At 42.1% G+C, this 20,479-nt stretch overlaps 2 protein-coding genes across 7 annotated transcripts in view; one reads left to right on the forward strand and one right to left on the reverse strand.

Moving 5' to 3' along the window:
- CD96 (CD96 molecule) overlaps window positions 1-20,479 on the reverse strand; it is an 86,885-nt gene that overhangs the window by 44,625 nt on the left and 21,781 nt on the right. For all 6 annotated transcript variants that reach the window (XR_011428851.1, XR_011428850.1, XM_014732900.3 and 3 more), the window contains exons 3-5: window positions 19,585-19,709; window positions 11,375-11,582; window positions 8,498-8,553 (exon numbers count right to left, since the gene is read on the reverse strand). Coding sequence is in view for 4 of the 6 variants with exons in the window: in XM_014732900.3 (XP_014588386.1) it covers window positions 8,498-8,553; window positions 11,375-11,582; window positions 19,585-19,709 (389 nt within the window). In the remaining 2 variants the exon portion in view is untranslated. The remainder of the gene's footprint in view (window positions 1-8,497; window positions 8,554-11,374; window positions 11,583-19,584; window positions 19,710-20,479) is intronic.
- ZBED2 (zinc finger BED-type containing 2) lies at window positions 537-4,191 on the forward strand. Its single transcript, XM_005602015.4, has 2 exons — window positions 537-1,862; window positions 2,096-4,191. Exon 2 carries the CDS (start codon window positions 2,909-2,911, stop codon window positions 3,560-3,562), a length of 654 nt encoding a protein of 217 aa, XP_005602072.2. The 5' UTR covers window positions 537-1,862; window positions 2,096-2,908; the 3' UTR covers window positions 3,563-4,191.

A 20,479-nucleotide genomic window follows, 5' to 3' on the forward strand; every position in this document is an offset into this window, starting at 1 on the left:
TTTATCGAATGATACAAATTTCAAATATTCTCCACCAAGATTGTGTTCCAAGATTTCATTTAGGAATACGGTTCTCGTCCTGAACCTCCTCCCAGTCTTTCTAAAATTGAAAAGCAGCTGAAGAAACTAGTTCAAATTCACGTCAAACATCTTATGAAACATCAAGCATATATGGTTTGCTGAGCAAGCAGAGCTGTGTTTATTTGGAAACTTCCAAATGAGTAAGAAAAACATGTTAGATTTGAAAAAAAAAAAAACGAAGTAAATATGCACAAGAGTGTATGTGCGCATGTATATAAGCACACACATAGATACACACACATAGACACACACACACACATATGTTCCTCTGCTGAGAAATAAAAATCATTGACTCACTCACTGTGTGCTTTTTTCATCCATAAGACAAGCTAAACAACTGGTTTCTCCAACGTATTATTCTAAGTACACATGGAATAAGTGAGTAATAGCAGAAAGAGTCGTGTAGTAAGTGCCCCAAAGTAATTGGACGGTTCTGTAGGAGTGCAGAGAAGGGTGAAATCTGGGGATAACTTAGACAACAGAGTCATATTTTGTGAACAGGGAAGAAGTGGGCCTGGATTCTACAGTCTGTGGTGGAAAGTAGTCGGGATTCACAAAGGTGGATAGAAGGACTGAGTCCACAGGCCTAGGTGTGAATTGGGGATGTTGTCCTGGAAGCAGAGGGAAGCCAGTGCTCCCTCAGCTGAAGCGTGATGAGGTTGATGATTCACGAAAAATGAATCCAAATCTGCCTGCAAGACTGATCATTTCAGGTGAAATACTGAAATGGTGACCATTTGTAAATGAGCCCATAGTTTGCCTAAGTTCAAACACAACCTTTTCCATAAGGCTTTTCATAGAATCATTTTGAAAACGTTTAGCTTTTTAGTCTAGAAAGAGAAAGCTTAAGAAAAAGTCTCCCTATTTATTTACCAACTCTCTTCCTTTTTATTTGGAGTCTTCTCTCCACTCCCCCTCTTTTTATTTCATTTAAAATGTACCTTTCAGCGTCTACATGTTTTCTACTCTCCCATTTCTATCTTTTCTCCTATAACTCAAGATTTTCTATTCCACAAACACCTTCTTTAAAATGTTCCTGTCTCCTCTTGGTAGATTTTGCTTCCTAAATTTCAATATATATATATAATAAATTTATAGTATGTATGTACATACATATTTTTTGCTCCCTTTATTTCACTCCAACTGAGAGTAGAAGCCAATAGCATTTTTTTTCAACTCTAGCTATATAATATAATAAAAAGCAACCCCAAACCTGTTTCCCAATTTGCCATATTTCTTTGAATTGGGGGGTTTGCTTTCACTTACTCTTCTCTTTTCTGCGAGTTCTTTGGCTTTCTACTGACTGTATTTACAACATCCACATTTTCCAATCCAAAAATCGAGATTCACGGACCAAGTATGTGAAACCACAGATGTCCTTGAGGCATGTGGTTTTTCTGCCCATATTTCACCCTTTCTCCCCATAAATCTCTTTCTTTGCCTGAGAGGCCAGATGATCTAGTCGTCTGGAAACAGAACTAAGACTTGCAGGTGCTTGATTTACTGTTTCACTCATGGTATTTGCCAGGAACATTTTCTTTTGGTGGTGGAGGGGGGCGGGCGGAGACAAAGTTTACCTCTGGGTCTGCGTTGCAGAGAAACCCTACAGGCAGGGACACACCCACTTGGAAACAAGGCTTCCCTGGAAGTGGGAGGAGACAGGAACTGCAGGTGCCCTCCTCTGGGGGCCAGAGTCAGCTAACAGCGGTCCAAGTGCGCAGGAGCACTCACCCTGCACCCGAGCCGAGCCGTCGGAGACGAGTCCAGAGGCTGGCTTGCCTGTGAGTACCCACTTGCAGCTGCGGAGGGTTTCCCAACTTTGGGGTTGCAAAGCTTGACCAGTAAGGCTCTCAATCGCTTGAGAAATGGTCCGCGAAAGGAGAGAGAAGTTGGGCTGTTTTAAAAATGTCATATTATTTTCCGTTGATTTATTTGTCCTTAAAATGGAGCAAATAAGCCACACATCTGGAGTAAGCTGCTGTCAGGAAGGTCTTATCAGTTGTTGGCTTTGCAGGTGACGGTGCCAGGGAAGGTGGAGTGTGGTGAGCTGCTTGCCGGGCACGACCGCTGACACCAAATCTGTAGACGTGCACCACCTCTTTCTCCTCCACGCAAGCCAGCCCCTCCTGCTGAAAGCTGTTAAGCCTGCCGTTTGGATTTCTTAGAATCCCAGCTCCCCAGGGACCTTTCTAGGGACAAACTGACCTCACACTGAAATCCTGGCAGGTTTTGTAGCTTCTGGATTGCTTGTTGCAACAGTTCTTAGGAAGTGCGATTCGCTCCTACATCTGCATCTGTCCATGCTTGCTCCTACCTACGCCCAGGAAGAGCCGGTGAGGCCCAGCTTCTGGGGATCCTGCACAGCCCAACCCTGAGGCTGCTCTCCTTGCCTCCAAACACACTGTATAGGTATCTGGGAGCACAGACACCGTGGAAGCCGCCAGGAGGAGACTCAAGAGAAGACCTGCAGTTTTCAGTATTCAAAAGCACCCGTGGTGGTGGTTGATGCTGAGAACACCTGGTTCACTGTAGAGCTTTGTAACTCCTGGACTAATCGTTTTGTTTCTCCGGCCCAGCCAAGGAGGGATCAGTACCTATCCTGGGCTTGGAGGGAATGTACACGAGAGCCTCAGAGGTTGTTTGGCTTGGCTCTGACTCACCCTGACTCTGCAGTGAAGCAGAAAGGAGGAAACATCACACCACCCAGGTGTGGCCGGCCTTCGACCATTATTGCAAATCCCCAAGAGTTCCCACAAGCTCTCATTTAACCTTAGTTGTGGTTACACTAAGACTTTGGGCTCAGGAAAGCTGTAGAAGAGGAGACAGGATGAGGCGGGAAGAGGAGGAAGAGGAGGAGACCAGGATGAAGGCAAAAGGGGACTTAGAGATGAAGGAGGAGCAGGATGGCGGCGATTTGGGAGAACCCGTGGGCCCTTTTGCAAGTGCCCCGCCCACCCCAATGCCCCACAACAAGGGGACCCGGTTTTCTGAGGCATGGGAGTATTTCCACCTGGCCCCTGCTCGTGCTGGCCACCACCCCAACCAATATGCTACCTGCCGCCTATGTGGCAGGCTGGTGAGCCGTGGCCCTGGGGTCAACGTGGGCACCACAGCCCTGTGGAAGCACCTGAAAAGCATGCACAGAGAGGAGCTGGAGAAGAGTGGCCATGGCCAGACAGGGCAGCGCCAGGACCCAAAGCCACAAGGGCCTCAGCTCCCCATGGGCATTGAGGGAGACTGGGCCAGGTTCCTGGAGCAGGTGGGGGCCCTGGCTTTATGGGCCAGCCAAAGAGAAAAGGAGGTACTTAGGAGGGAGAGGGCCGTGGAATGGCGGGAGAGGGCCGTGGAAAGGAGAGAGCGAGCCCTGGAGGAGGTGGAAAGGGCCATCCTGGAGATGAAGTGGAAGGTGAAGGCTGAGAAGGAGGCCAGCCAGAGGGAGAAAGACCTGCCAACAGCAGCACATCCCTTTCATTTTGTTTAAATCGGGCTTTGGGGCATCTATTCTGAAAACACTCACTTTAGACTCATAGCAAGCAGCTTAAGCACAAAGCAAAGTAGTTTAGTGTTTTGTTTTGGTTTTTTTTAAGAGAAAGAGCTCATAGGATGGGTTAATTTCAGCAGTCTGAGTTGACTAAATGCTTTTCAACAGGGTTCTTAGAGCTGTACTGACCCTTGGCCCCAACTTCAAAATGTACTAGTTAAAGATAAACGTGTTGTTGCCACCAGGGGTCCGTGAGTTGTTTTGTGGAGGAATGTACCAGTCTGTCAGCACTGATGAGTGAAGATAACCGAATTTCTGCCTAGCGCTTAGTTTTGGTGGAGCTGAAGGTTTTGACGGTTGAGGCTGGTCGGGCAGCTGGAATGTGCCTACGTGACCAGCTCACTCTGAGATCCTACCACGAGCAGAACCTAGGCATCTTTGGACCGAGGTGTTTGCACTTATACGGGTGGTGATTCGAGAACTGGATTCAAAGCTTGTCCTTTGGGCCCAGCAGTGGAAGGACAAAGAAGCTTGAGCCTGAGCTCTCCAGACCCTTCCAATGCATATCTTTCTCCTGTTGTTGCAGTGTTGTACCACCCGCTTGTATTAAAGCTGTGTCATCGATACAACCTGCCTGAATCCCGTAAGTCTTTTCATCACTCTAACACTTACATAATTAATGTGTAATTATCACAGAGAGATAAAAGACTTTTCAACTCACTTGAATTGAACCTTAAGAATAGAGGATATAAAAATCGATTCATAAATATTTAAAAATATGATAACATTTCATATTAAAGTTTGTTGAAGGAGAAGCAGTTAGTGAGGAAGAGATGAAAGAAACTCAGAAAGAAAAAGAAAAAAGTGGAGAGATGGGGTAAATGAGGAGGAATAAAGAACAGAGGCAGAAAAGTGAAAAAAAGAAAAAGGGATAGAGACGAAATATGAAGATAGGAGAAGAGAGACAGCTGCCCAGAAAAAAACTCACCATGGAAAGATAAAGGAGACCAGGACATATGGGAGCCTGAAGGGCAGAGACCCAGATCTTGAGGCCAGTTTTAATGAGTTAAATGCTTTGTTTTGTCCCCACAGACCACTGCTCATTCATTTGACCTGCAGGTTTTAGATTTTATTCCAGCCTCTGAAATGCTAACTGCGTGCCAATCCATTGTTCTCTGATTTTTTAAAAACTGTTCATCTTTAAACATTCATAGATGCTTTGAAAAAAGGGAGTCTAATAATCCGTAGGGAGAGAAAAATTCCCTGGGCAGCTGAGCATATGCCTAAAATGTTAACTCAGGAATAAAATAAAATCAAAGTGAAAACTACTCTGGCCTTTGCACTGGAGCTGGCTTGTTTTGGATGATTCCTCTAGAACCTGCAGTCTTTTTTCAATTGAGTTGGGAGTGGGGAAGGGGGATGGTGAGAGCTGGGGAAGACAAGAGGAGGTGAAGACAGCATCTTACCACCTTGCAGATAGCCCGAGTACTTTATGAGCACTAGCTCCCTGAACGTGGACAAGATCCTGACATAATCGGGGCTTCCTGCCTCATTCAGTCCTCGCCTATATGGCTCCCTCTTACTGCTTCTTAGACTCCTCAGCATCTCTAATAGCCAGATCAGTCTTTCCTGGGAGCTGTTTGTGGAACAAACACAAGTCCAAACTACAGGCTTGTGAAAAACCCAGGTTGTACTGCAGTCCTGTAATCCCTTTTTTTCTAGAAATCTGTCTGATGTTAAAGATTTCAGTTCCCATGTGGTTTCACCACAGGAGGGTGGTGCCCCTTTTAGGGTCCTCTCCGTCCTGCTAAAATCTGATGTGTGTTTTTAGATTATGGTGCCTGTTTTACATGGTTCTTATTATTTTAGCCTCTCTTCCTTTTTAGGCATTTTAACCTTGACTGCTTTTATTTCCTATGTTTCATGTTAGATAGCTTTGTTTTACTTTTGCCCCTAAATTTTGTCAAACATAGTAAAGGTAGAGAGTGACAAGGACAGAAACATGGAGATGATGGACTTAAAGCACAAAACACAGGCATAAAGGAAAGACTGAACTGTTGAGTAAACTCTGGAATTTCCACGCATCTCTCTTGTGCTTTCTTTTGGTGCATCACCAGAGTGAGGCATGGAGGGCCATGGGCTGTGGGCTGAAGGGCTCTTTGGCCCAGCACCTTTTGCTGTACTGCAAAAATCCGCTACATGAAGGGCCCTGAGGTTAAGGCTAACCTAAAGACTGACTTTCCTTCTCAGCCGCATGCTGTGGTCGAGCCCTGGTGAAGCCTTGCCCTCAGGAACACACAAGAACACCGCATCCACAGGTGTGGCACTCTCCTTGGACATCCCTGGCTTGTCTAAGCCTGAGAGGCATCATTGTTTGAATAATTTGGGTAATTTTCTATTTTACTGGAAAACTAAATTAATCATAAACTTTATAACTTTAACTAGTAATTCTGGAAAACATAACTCACAACTGACCAAATCCCTATTGTTCTAACACCAAGGGCTGCTGGTGTAGAAAATATGTAGCACATAGTAGGCATCCGATAGGTGCATGTTGACTTAGTTAATTTCTAAGGAGTGAAGAGAGAGGGGTAGGAAATTACCATTACCCAACACTTGTGGTTGCCAGATGGTAGACACTTTGCACACATTCTCTCATTTGATCCTTATATCACCTTTGTGAGGTTGGGATCATTACCCCTGTTCACTGATGAGGAAGCTGGGGAACTGACCTCCCAGGGACCAGAGTTCATAAGTCATGGAGGAGGATGCAGACCCAGGTCTATCAGATTCCACAATCTGCTTTTTCATTATCCCACACTGCCTCCTAGAATCAATCATGTAGTAGATTTATGCATATACATGCAGAGGAAGGAATGGGTGAAAGAGAGTGGGTGAATGATAAATAGCAGGAAGAAAGAAATATTCCTGAGACATCTGCTACGTGCCATCTATGTGTTACTGTGCGTAAACTTAATTCACCTAAGAATCCTGTGGAATATTTATTATGATCCCGGTTTAAGAGATGAGCTAGGTGAGACTCACAGAGGTTAACTACTTGATGAAGTTCTGTAGCTAGTGAGTGGTCAAATTAGGATTTGACGTTAATTTTATCTGTCCCTAAACCATGATCTCCTTTCATGATACCATCCTGCTTGGATGTGAGGATGCTGAATTCTCGTCGCAGCTTTGCCCTTTATTAGTGACTCAGCCAGTGGTTCAAATTCTTCAGGTCCCAGTTTTTCACTTGTAAACTGGCAGATGGCCTAGCTATTTCAGAGGTTTGTTGGGAGCGTCACATGACAAAAGCATGTGAAAGGGCTTTGAAGAGTTAATGAGTTATTAAAAGTACAATGGGGATTATGAGAATATGAAAGTGAGGAATTACTAATGTTTGGCAAGATGTTAAAAGACCCATAGGCAAGTTGTGTCCTGTAGCTGGTTATGTGGAATTGGTGAGAGAATATTCACTAATTCTCCAGGAAGGAAGGTTCTCTGGTTTTCCCAGCCAGCACCTAGGCAAGCATGGGTACAGAAGAGGGAATTTCAAAACATGTAAGAAAAAGTCCTCTTTTTTAAAAACTGGAGTTCTTGGATCTGATCTTGTGGTTCCATATCTGGATTGAGTCCATATTACCTGTAAACTCTGGCACCGAGAACCCACGAGAAATCCTTGTAAGAATCAAAAACGTCTACCAAACATTGTACCTGTAGATTATTTGTCTTATTTGAACTATTGAAATGAAGTCCACCAATAAAATTAGAAATTAATTGTGGCAGAACAAAAAATTTAAAATCTTTTTCTATATACTCAGGACTACAACAGCAATTATCTAAGAGGCTAATACATAAAATCAACAAAAGACACAAATGCTTGGATAATGCATGCATACACTCATCTAAAACCATCCCACAGAGTCTGAACTATGATTTGTATGCAGCTGTCAAGTTAAATGACTGATATTCAGCGAGAGCAGAAATCACAAGTTATTTAATGTTCTTGGGGCTAGAAGAAACCAGACTATGGGTATAATTTTCTGTCATTCCATGTAAGAGGGAAATGTTTGAGAATTAATAAGAATATTTATTTCACTTGGGTTTTGAAAAGCTTGAATGAAGTCGTAATGCCACAATAATGCCAGCTGCTTAATATGCATAATAGTCCCAACAACAATAATGTCTATTGAGCACTTCCTATATGCCATGCAAAACTAAGAACTTTTCATACATTATTTCATTTAATTATTAAAAACAACAAAAACGTGCAGATGCTCTTCTTATCCCCTTCATATAGATGGGGAAACTGACTACAAAGACATGAAGTAATTTGCCCAAGGTCACAGCCGGCAAGAGGAGGAGCTGGCAAATGAGCCCTGATCCCAATGGCAATGACTAGAGGCTGGGAAGACCTACAAGAAATTGAAGTCAGAGGGCCCTGCTCACTTTTCCTTTTCTCTTTACTGCCTAGGACGTAGCCAGGGCTCTGAAGGCATACAGAAGGCCACATTTCCTCTCATTACTTCAAAATAAAAACAACGGGAATGCTGGTACAGAAAATGGATTAGAACAAATTAAATGTCAGCTCAGCAAAAACCTTATTTTTACACCAGGATTCACACTGCTTTCTGCCCTGCTTTTCCTTCACTATCTACTTCAGTTTTTATTAGAGAGAAATTTAAACTATTGAGACAAATTTTTCCAGGAAATTTAAGAACTAAGTATCACAAATCCAGTGTTCTGAAAACCCGAAGTCGAAAAGTAAGGATTCCCATTTGGTTTCTAGAATCAGTTCAGCTTCCCTTCATCTCCACTAGAAATTAATTGGCTGAGGGCCAAGGAAGCAGGACCTTGGAGAAAACATTCTGGACAATGATGCAACCCGACATACCTTGGCATATTGTATCGTAGATTTTCAAAGGCTTTAACGTGACTCACCTTTCCCAAGACATCCATGGAGTTATTTTCCACAATCACGGGGGTTTCTGGCTTAGCTTAAAGGCAAATAAAACACAGTTAGTGGCACTGAATGCCATCTTACCTGGCTACGTGTGTGTGTGTGTGTGTGTGTGTGTGTGTGTGTGTGTGAAAGATTCAAAGTTCATCAAATATTTATTAAACACCTACTGTGTGCCCAGCAGCACACTAGATGCGTAGGAAACAAAGGTAGACAGATCATACTCATTGTCCTCAAGAAATTTACATTTTCATGGAAAATACAGACACGTTAACTAGAAATTAGAACACACTGAGATAAGTACAGTAATTGAGGACGTGTAGGATTTAAACTTCTAAAAGAAAATTCTATCCTGACGTTGGAGGGAAAGAGGAGGCTTTTGGAAGATGTAACATCTAACTGATACTTGAATGGTGATTATCAGTGAGTCAAGTGAAATAGGGAATGTGGAGGAGGGGAGGGGCGGGTGGTGGGGAGAGAGAAGAGAGTATACTGTGTTCCCAAAGGCCTAGAAATAAGGTATAATTTATAGGCCCCTGAAGGGGACAGGGAAAACACTGGATATTTGTTTGGTAGCTTGGCACTAGAAGCATTCAGGGACTATTTTGGTGACTTTGTTGTCCTGCTAGATTGTAAGTGCCTTGAAGCCAGACTGCTTTATTCATCTCTCCACCTCCAACACTTACAGTGCCCAGCGCAAAGTTGACAGTGAGTACATCATGTTGAACCGAAGTGGCTTCCAATAAGATCTTGAGCATAGCAGACAAAGCCCTCTATGAACCAGCGGGAAAAATACTGCAGCCCCTTTTCACAGGTGCTGTCAGTGCTGCTACATCCACTTGGCCTCTACTTACTGAAGGCCTCTTGCTGGGCATACCTATAACTCTCTCCTAAGGATTTATTGGGTTACAGGAGCAGACTTTGTCCACAAGTAGACCAAAATGGAAGTCCTAGAAAGTTAATGATGATAACATGGGGAGCTGGTGGATAATATCCCAACTTCTTTGCCTTCCTTTGGGATCACTCTGATGTATGTTCTCCCAGAGTTTCCCAGTGGGTGTGAGCTCTAAGCCCACACTGAGAACTGACTTGATAGAGTACATTTTATTATCTTCCTTCCCTTCTGATCTTTCCTTCCTTCCTCTTCTAACGTTTCCTAGGATTACCTCGCAAACAAATTAATTTAACTCAAATCCTTGTCTCAATGGTTTCTTCCAGGAGAACCCAAACCTAGATACAACCCTAAAACACTAAGGACAGGAGGGGTATTTCTGACCTTCTATTAGCAACAAATATCAGTAAAGTGAAGAAAAGAACAATTGCTAAAAGTTGCAGGTTGATAGAGACAGATTCTTTCTGAGACCTGAGACAATCAGGTTTAGTGCTGAGGAGTGGAGGAGAGCAAACTTGTGATGGCAGGTGATACCTGCTAAGGGAAGTAGAGTTAAAGAAGACATGAGACATGCTTCAAATGTTGACAAGGCAATTAGATCAAGTTATGGTGCAAAAGCCCTTAGTCCAATGGGACCCAGTTCGTCTAACTTGGAATTGATATTCCTTTTCACATCCTGGATGGCTGCCTCCATTGATTTGCCAATAGTCAGCCCAGATGAGTCAGTTTCATGTTTGTGCTAAGAGAGTTACACCCCATAAGTGAGCGGATGGTCATAAACGATCAAAGAGATGAGCTCTTCACAGGGCATTGTTCACGCTCCATAAGGAACCTGCTCATCAGGGGCAATTGATTACTTCCTAGCCCATCCCTGAGGAGAGATCAAGAGAGAAGGAGGGAGGGAGGGCAGGAGAAAAAGGGCCAGAGCCAAAGAGAAAGACATAAGGAAAGCTATAAGCAAGAGACTTCAAACTAAATAAATCTTGGTATAATTACTTCCATCTTTGTGAACTGAAAGGTTTGTGATTCCTCCAAAATACTGAATTGTGTGAACTCTAATAATAATGCAATAAGACTTTATGTATAAACAAAGATGTTTCACTTGCCCTGTCATTCAGGGAACCGAGGAAAACTCCTAGCAGCCCATGCCCTTAGGTTTTGTCAAGTGATTTTTCTCTTTGTTTACCTCATTTTGAGAAACAATTAATTGGTCATCCACATCACTGCTTTCCTTTTTGCCTTGATTTAAAAATGATGTTTTAAAAACCACAGTTCTTGGTCACAAAGATGAAAAAATATCCAAAGCCAGAGGTTGCTGCTTATTAATATTTCCTTGCATGACTGAGAAAAATAGAATTTTCACATTTTCCCCCCAAATTTGCACCCTGCAGAGTCTCCGCAATTTGAGTGAGGCCACAGTGGCTAGTTCAGCTCAGTTGTGCACTCCTGTGAACAGAGGGTCAGAGGGCCATCCTGCCGGCTCGTTTGCTGGAGGAGCTGGACAGTCTCTCCTCCCAAGGTGGCCTTGAGGGGAGGGTGGGGAGACTCCTGCAGAGTTTCTTTGGAGCTGTGTTTATCACCTTACTTTTCGCACACTTGCCTCATTCTGTCTGGTTCCAGAAAGCACCTAAGACAATTAGACAGCTAAGCAATTATACTTTGGCAGTCATAATTAAAGAGATTTGTAATATTCTTTCAGAAACATTAAAGTTGCACGTAAGGTGATGGTCATGGGAAATTGACCCATCCATGGCTTTCTTTGTGATTTTATTTTATTAACCGAGTCGTCATTCTTTAACTTCCGACCCTCAACGTGAATGGCAAGTATCAGGGCAAACAGGACTCCAGAATAGCTACCCTTGCTTGGCTGCTCTCCAGCTCACAGGGCACTTCCTCTCCAGGGGAGAGCAAGGCAGGAGAAATTGCCAGCAGGATGGCAGGGAGTTCAGGGAACAAAAACTCTTACCGAAAACCTTGACCGTGATGGTGCTCATGAAGATTTTGCCAGGCCTGACCATAACGTGGCAGGAGAACTTCCGGCGGTCGTCGTGGATTTGGACTGGAGAGAGGCGGAGTCCATGGTCTGTACCTAGCCTGACTCTGTCTTTAAATAACGTGGAATTGCTGATGGGGCGATCTTGGGTGATAAGTGTTTCCTGTGTTCCGTTATGCTCCTGGTGAGAGAAATAGTTACTAGCTACTGAGCACTCAACTATCCCACATGTTACAGGACTAGGTGTTCCACGTGCGTTAATTCATTCGTCTTGTAAATATAGAAATGATGAATGAAGAATTGAAATTAAGAGATACTTAAAATGTCACTAGAGCAAGTATCATTGCACTTGACTTTCAATTAAAAACTCATGTCACCCTCTTCTAACATGAACTAAACTTGCTGCTTTTCTGACTAGAACTTCCCCTTCCTAAACTTCCATGAGCTGCCTATCTGGGACGGGACTTCGGGGGACGCAGCACTGGGGACTAATGGCAGATCAGCATTCTCATTTCAAGTTCTGAAATCTTACTGCTAATATGTGTTGAGGAGGCTGTATCAGCTGTACTGTTAAACCTTCACCTGAATTGAATGATTATGGTTGTCCTCTCTTCCCAGCATTCCTTTAGAAAAGGTCTTGTTTTAGCTCAGAGTCAGGAGTAGGCGAGGTAAAGAAGCTCCCAGGATGTAAAATTTAAGGAGGCCCTCACTCTCAGGGTCTTGTAAGTGGAGGGTCGGCAGCTGAGAGTGAATTTTGCGCCCTAGGCAATTTCCAATCTCAGTTTCCAAGATCAGCATTTACTTGGCTCCTCTAGTCCATACAAGTGACCCAGTGTTGGTCCATGTCAGTAAATGTGCTGACTAAGGGCCTAGAGAGGAGGAGCCTCTTGAGGGCACAAGGGTGGAGGAAGGGTTATATCTTTCAGTATAACTCAGTATTCTCAGCTGGGTTGCTTTGAAAACGTTCTGAGGCACAAACTTCTTCTTTGGAGCTTCTAACTCAATTGTTCTGGGGTGAGACTCAAGTAGGGGCATTCTTTTAACAGGTCCTCAGGGGAGCCAGGGCTGAGCCCCACTGCTCTAACTCTAAACGACAGATGAACCATTACGTGCAGGGGTCAGGGCAAATGGAGGGGACTGAAAAGGAGAAGATGAACAGAAATGCATTCAATGAGGAAGAAGTTGTGAAATAATGAAGACGAGATCTGTGATTTGGAACCTCTGGTTTTAACAGAGAGACAGATTCAGAGTAGAAGAAATGGAAGGCAGGCGAGGGAGAGAATTCAAGCATGAACTGGGGTCAGAAACAGTGGAAACACGAAGGCCGACTTCTCAAATAGTTTATATAGATATTTCCAGAATTTACTTAGTAGAAGCTCTTATGTATGACACAATTCTGTAGACGAATATGGGTAGGACGATAGCAGCTTTCCATGCAGCTTACAGGTAGCACTGCCTGAGGACACCCATCCCCTGCTTAAGATTCACTCCAGCAGCAACGCACAGAACTTGATACTCACAGAAAGGAGGACTTAAGAGTCTGTGCTGCTGTCTTCCTAATGAGGAAGGGTACAGGGAATTAGAGGGGAGAGCTTATATTCTGGGGACAGTTACCCCAAAAGGAGCCCTAAGTATTGGGTTGTGACAGCAAAAAAAAAAATAGAAGGCATTTCACTCAGCATCTGCTGATGTAGAAGCCAATAATTAAGGATGCAAGCTCCCCCTGCAGGTCCTTCAGTAAACAGGCTAAGTTTTAAAGCTCTCGCTATGCACAGGGACTGATTTTGTGAGAATTTTGGAGTTCAAATGCTTCTTGGTCATTTAATCAATGACTCGCCATTTGGAACATTTCTATCTATCACTTTGTTGTGGGAAGAAGGGCAGTCAGAGGCTAAGGTTGGAGACTGCTGACCAAAACTGCTTTTTCCATGATTGTGTACCTGAGTGTGACTGGCCACGGTGGTTTAATTGATGGAGGAAAGGTATACCATAAAACCAACAAAAAACCAATTTATGCAAACTTTTTTTTTTTCTGAGCAATTGACTCTTCTAGAAGAGGGATTTATTCCTTCGTTGGGAAAGATGGACTCAGTTGCAAAGTGTGTCCTGTAATCTATGACATCAGGAGATCATGAGAGCTTCTAGAGTCCCCATTTATAAAGGGGCTGAGGCAAGAACCTGTATGTGAGTGGCTGCCTACGGAACAAATGGGAGAAGGAGAGGTGGAAAAAACCAGTGCAGGCAAACAATGAAATGTCCAGAGCTGGGAGAGGGAGAAAGAATGTTAATATTGTGCTATGACAACTACTAAAATTTTACATTCGTACTAGCTTAAATTAATTTAGCACCTACTATGTCTTAGGCACTGTGCAAATTTCTTTCAAGTCTTCTTTACTCCTTATGACAATCTGGAATGAACTGAGGTTAAATAGCTTGCTCAAAGGTCACACAAAGTAAGAGGGTATGTAAGTCACAGCACCAAATAGCAGGGATGCGCAGGACCAGGGATCAAGAGGGACACCAGGCTTCAGAGACAACACTTACCAATAAAAACCAAACCATCATAAGACAAATAAAAAAACTTCCTGGAGTATCTGAAATGAAAAATAGAAAAGAAATTCCAGGAAGCCAGAGGGCTTTCTATAAGTTGTAGATTACAGAGGTGTGGGCAACATGCTGATTGAAAGGGCCCTTGGTGACAGGGGTCCCACAGCGTCCTTCAGCTGCTACTTGATAATGATGATTTCAGATAACCTGGTCTGCAAGAAAGAGACTGGTAGGGGGTCTTATACAGAGTCTTTATTCTTGCCTGTTTTTCTTGTTCTTCAAAGCAAAAGTTTCTAAAACTTCGTGGGATTCTCAATTTGATGGGCCCTCATGATCTAATGGGGAATGTAGATTGCCAGCTAACGTACATGATAAACCTACACTGACAGTCAATAGATGTCCACTTAGTGCAAACACTCTGTCCTCCAGCTTCAGGGATGATCAACGTAGGTGTTCATGCTCTGCCTGACTAAACTGAAGAATTATGGAGCGTCAGAAAGCTAAACCCTTAGAAATTAATTTTTAATACATACTGGGTACAGGTACCGTGCTAAGTTATTTGGTTGCGTTACCTTATTCACACCTCACAACAACACCATGAGGTCATACTATAATGATCCCCTTTTACAGAGGAGGGAACTAAAACCTAGGTTAGGCAACATATCCAAGGTCACATGGAATTCTGAGACAAAAGGAAAAATGTGTGGCCCTATATGCACTTATCAAAAAATCCTCCTATATTTTGGCCAAGCAGAAAAAGTTAATAAAAATTCCAAATAAAAATTTTTTAAAAAGAACTTCATAAAGCTGTACATGGCTCCATCTGTTCTGCTTTGTCCACTCCCCTACATGTGCCCAGGGGGTCACAATGCCGTGAAGGCCAAGGAAACACAGGCTTATTGGAAAATACCATTCCTTGAACAGCATAGCAAGGTCTCAAACAAACTACAACCTGACTTTATTTAGAATTTTGATATTTTGTTCACCATGGATTTTCTCTAAATGATGATTTTTTAAAAATATTTTATTAAAATTTGTATCTTGATTACCGATTTTTTTTGGCGCTTCCTTAAATTTTGCACCCAAGGTGAGGGCCTTACTGACCTCACCCTAATCCTACCTCTTAGGTCACAGACATAGTAAGTGGTAGTTAGCACTTGAAAACAACAATTTCCCTCCAAAAGTCATGCTGTTGATGACTTTGCTGTCTACAGCCTTACAAAACTAGTGGAACGAACAGTCCTTGTCTTTTCTGCTTATAGTCTATTTGAGGAGAACAAATTCACAAGAAAAACAAATACAAAATCAGGACCCATACAAGAGAAATAAATGCATAATTAAGTCATGTACAGGATTTGCATAAAATAATCAGCATGATGAGGGATGGGTGGGGTCATATTGAATAATGGAACACTGCTCCTATATGTCCCTTTATCACCTGTCAAATCCTAAAGTAACTTTCAGAGGCTTTCCTAGTTTTGTACTGGAATCAGAATTTTCCATCCAGGAAAGGGACCTTGGTACTATTTGATTTAATGGCATTATCTCATCTCTGGGCTGGCCCTAGCTCCGTATCAGGGCTGGCTGTGTTGACCATAGCACATGGCAGGTGTTGAGTGTATAGAGCTCATTCAATAAATTCTGCTAACTATATTGATTGCTACTTCTTTATCTCCAAACTGCTTTCTATCTTCACATTTCCTCCACTTAGTCCCTATCCAGTCAGTGCTGTCAAAGCAGGCTGCTTGCAAAACTCCCCACGTTCACTTTGCAGAGCACCAGACGATATTTTTCCAATCATTGCAATTGGTTGTCAACACTTTGTAGCTTGGCCAGCACTTCATTTTTGATTATGGTGAAGACAATTAGGGTCAGTTGCCATCAGGGAGAAGGTGACAGTTTTACATTCTGCTAGCTAGGCTTCCCATAGGCATGGGAAACCAACATTGTTTATAGTACCATTTTGCAGTTTGTTTAAATATAAAACATCACAAATATTAAAGAAGAGTATGTTGAAAAGATACATTTATAAATAAAAATGTAAAGAAATAGAAGCATCTAGGTTTTAGTTATGTGCCTTTATCACTAATATTGAACTGTTTGAATCTGAAATATTCCTCTCCTTCTTTTCATGACTTTGAAGAGAAAAATCACGGGTTTCTCTTTACCCACCAACTTTGGGAACAAATATTCCCCTGACACCTCCTCCTGCCCCCACTGCCAACTTCTACTCATGGGCTCCAGGATCTTGTTGTAGTCCATGTCTGTCGTTTGCTGGCCAACTGTTCTTTGATTATCCAGCTCAAACATAACCTAAGAACTTTTCCAGGTCCCTCCAGTCAGAATCAAACTATTTTACATCTATGCCGCCATTTTTGACATTTCTGTTACAGTTGTATTTCATGGTAGGAAATATGTCCAATATAGTTTTGTATCCCTGCAGAATATAGCACTCAAAACAGATTAGAATATGCTTATTGGAGGGAAATAAGGATGATAGCGTGGAATGAAAACAGAATATTAGAGTGTATTTAGAAGCTCCTATAACAAGCCTGCAGAATTTCTCTGATGACTGTATGTTTGTCCCCCAGGACCAAATTGGGAAAAATATCGCTTGTCCTTTATCTTCTACATGCCATACACATTCTATGATTTCTTATACATCCCCTCACCATTCACATGGACTCTCAGTGTTCACTGCAGGCTTACCCCTTTGTGTTTATTAGTGACCTCTCATGCTGGATCAACGCTGGATGTACTGTCTCTTTGTGCCTGATGCCGGTCTACCTCAGTGTAGGCACAATCCTGGAATATAACTTCCCCAGATGCAAAAGCTCTGCTCCACGAACGCATTTGACATAGCCTTAGCCTGGGATCAGGTACACACAGCAAATAACGTTTTTTTTTGTTTTTTTTTTTTATGATAAATGAGTATCCCAGTAACAACCTTTCCTAAGAGGGTCATAACTGAATTAATTAGATTTTGTAAAATTCCACATACAAGAAGACCTGACTTTTCCAGGTTGTTTTCCAGGGACCTCGATTAGAATCACTCTAGTCTGTAAAATTGTTTCCAGGGTTTAATGCAATGCTTGAAGGGGGGCATTTTGAAGCTTCCCAGAATGACTGAGTTCACTACAGCAGGTTTCCACTCTCCGGAGCTCATCTTCACCACCGCTACCTTTGAATCTTTTTCTAAAAGCCACATTATGTCATATTTGTAACAACAATTGGCTTAATGTTATGATTCCTTGTGCTAGTTTAACAAGAGACTATAGAACGAAAAAATGGATTGGAGGGGATATTTACGTCCTCTGCAGACCTATAACAGTCATGGCATGAAGCACTGCAGTTTATTCCCCATTTGAGGACATTAAATGATTTCGTTCAGAGTTGCCAATTCCCACAGCCGCCAACAGTGTGGAGCATGGATGTAAATCAGAGGAGCAAATAGATTTTGACGTTTAAAAAAGGAATGCACAGCAGGAATTTAATCAGCACACTTGCCAATATAATGTTCCCTTTGAAGAGAGCTTTCTTTCAAAAAGATTCCACAAGTTGTCCATATCATGATGCATTCCTTACAGTGACAGCATGGCTTGAGGTTCTAAAAGAAGTTTAGGACTCACTCTCTCTCCCTGTGACCTGAGGTGCCCTCTCTGTGTCCCTCATTTATCCTAAATGTCCTGCCAGGATCCAAAGATAATGTATATATAGCTTTCTTAGTTTCTTTGAAGAAAACTGCTAGATAAAGGATGACTTATTGGTTATCTAGTCACTGGTACTTAGTGAACTGCTGCTCATTAACCAATCAGACCGCCAGCATGGAAGTAGTGACCGTCAATTTAATATGAGGACAATGAATGGGACCGTGGGGGAAGGGAACAAAGAGAGACATATCCATTCAATTATTTATTAACTATTTATTGAGCACCTCTGTCCTAGGCACTATACTGGCTTCCGGGGTTTCTGAAGTGAGTGATGCAGCTTTTTGCTCTGGAGAAACTCAGAGTCACACAAAAGGCAGGCTGACGGAAGGCTTTACATTTGTTTGGGAAAACAGATTACACCCCCTTGAGATAAGATAAGAATATACAGATCGACTTACTAGCCAGCAAAATTCTCTGTAGTGAAGCTTTTTAAATTTATTATTAAATTTTATTATTATTTATTATTATTTAAGTGTTATCATTCCTATCAATAGTGAATTTGTGATCATTAGGGTGGAAACTTTTTGCCTGCTGGTGGGAAATATTAATAATGTAAGTGAGGCACAGAGAGTGCACATCCATCACTGTGATGTTTGGGTTAGGACGTTTCTGGCATCTTGAGATCATCTCTACTTTTTAACCTTTTTCTAAGAACCACATTGTATCATGTTTGTTATGGAAAATTGACACATACTAATGACAGGCATAGTGTCCAGAAAGCCTTAAGTTTTTGGAAACCAAACCCTATAAGGGGAGAAAAGTGTTTTCTGACAGATGACAAAGAGATATTGTAGATTTTAGAATAGTTTGGGAAAGTTATTTTAAAATAGTTTTTTTCTTTTCATCCTACTGTCTATCCAGAAGGCATCTGGACAGTGAGAACATCAGCAGTGGTTGTACTTTAAGGCCTACCTGCAAGCCGGCTGGTTTGGATTTGGCACATCCCCAGAGAAATTTTTTTAAATGAAGGGTCTAGTTTCCAAAAGAGTCCACAAAAATCTAGATAACTTGTAATGTGAATGATAGGTCACATGAATGCAGTATTTTGCAAACGGTATCAGCTGCTACATTCATGGAGATCTGTGAGTCCTATAAGAATTTTTCAATTTTGTGTTTGTACTGTGATGGTAATCTAAAAATTAATGTGATCACATTCTGGATCATCTAAATGAACACCCTCTCATGTGATTCTCAAAATTGTGTTTATGGTTATCTTTATAATTGTGGTAGTCTTGCATTATCTGACTTAACAGTATTAAAGTTCTACTACATTGCGTTGCTTAATAGCTGGCTGCCATTTGTCTGGCTTGCCTTGGGGAATTTCTCATAAAAATCCAGATTTTGGGCTCTTTTTTTGGTCATAAAACATGATATCTCTGGGCCTGCAGCTCCCTGTGGCAATAATGGAGCTGAGCAGTGGCTGTTTCTTATACAGATCCCGATCTCTCATGTGTATTTTCTACCTGTATTTCAGAAGCATTAGACGTGCTGTTTCCCGATCTAAAGCAATGTTGTCTATTTCCCAGGATGCAGTAGGAAAGGTGTGGGGAAAAGAGGATCTATCCCTCTGCAGATGTTGTTGGTAAAACATATATTTGTGAGTAGGGACTTCTGCTGGACGTGGCTCCTCTCCAGGGCACCTTCACACTCTTTTCTCTCTATAATCATGGTTTGGTATATAGCTCAAAATAGAAACTAACCTTTAGGAACTAATTTCTAAATTACTGCATTCATAGACCTGGAACCTTGCTGAGTTAGAAGGAATCCTAGCGCCCCCTGCTCCCTCCCCGGCCATTCCCCAACCTTCCACATAATGCCTGCCTCTCATCTAGTATGTTTCCTTCCCTATTATTATTTGTTATTCATTTTCCCTTCATTAATATTTAAAGATCATTGAAGTTATTCACTGAAAAGGGCAACACTTACCACCAACCATGCAAAGGTGAACTCAGACGCGATTTCTGAGGAGATATTTTGAAAGCACGGTATTTCCAGAGTCCGATTTATCTCTATTTCTATTGTATGGTTGCTTCTCCATTCATCCTGTATAACTGTAATAAAACGCAAGGTAGAAAAGACATGGATCTGTGATTGGTATATGAAGCGCTTTTCATCAAGAAACGAGAATAGTTTTAGTATAGAGATTCATCTCTCCTCAGGTACACCTACGAACCCCCGCTGGAGTCCTCATTGTATAAATGGCAAAATGGAGTCGCGGAGAAGCACAGACAGTTGCTTATCACTGAAAAATTACAGGGAAACCACCCTAACAGAATCCAGCTCACAATTTGTCATGTTGCTCTTTAACTCAAAATCGATGCTTTAGTCTTCAAATCATGTTTCTTTGATCATATGGAATATACAACTTTATAACCTAGCATCTAATTGTCTTTTGTAAAATTTTTAATAGACAGCGTTTTTTTTTTTTAAAGAAAAGTTTAGGTTCACAGTAAAATTGAGTGCAAAGAGAATTCCCATATACCTCCTGCCCCCATGCGTGTACAACCTCACCCACTATCAGGATCCCAAAGCACAGTTGTACATTTGTTACAATTGATGATGAACCTACGTTGACACATCATTATCACCAATGACAGTTTACATTAGGGTTTGAATTAGGGTTCACTCCTGGTGTTGTATAGTCTATGAGTTTTGACAAATGTGTAACGACAAGTGTCCACCATTATAGTGTCATACAGAATACTTTGATTGCCCTGAAAATCCTCTGTGCTTCACCTATTCATCCCTTCCTCCCACCGAACTCCAGACAACCGCTGATCTTTTTACTGTCTTCCTATCTAATTTTCTTTATAGGCTTATA

The sequence above is a fragment of the Equus caballus genome, chromosome 19 (genome assembly GCF_041296265.1).
Source record: "Equus caballus isolate H_3958 breed thoroughbred chromosome 19, TB-T2T, whole genome shotgun sequence".
NCBI classification, from domain to species: domain Eukaryota; kingdom Metazoa; phylum Chordata; class Mammalia; order Perissodactyla; family Equidae; genus Equus; species Equus caballus.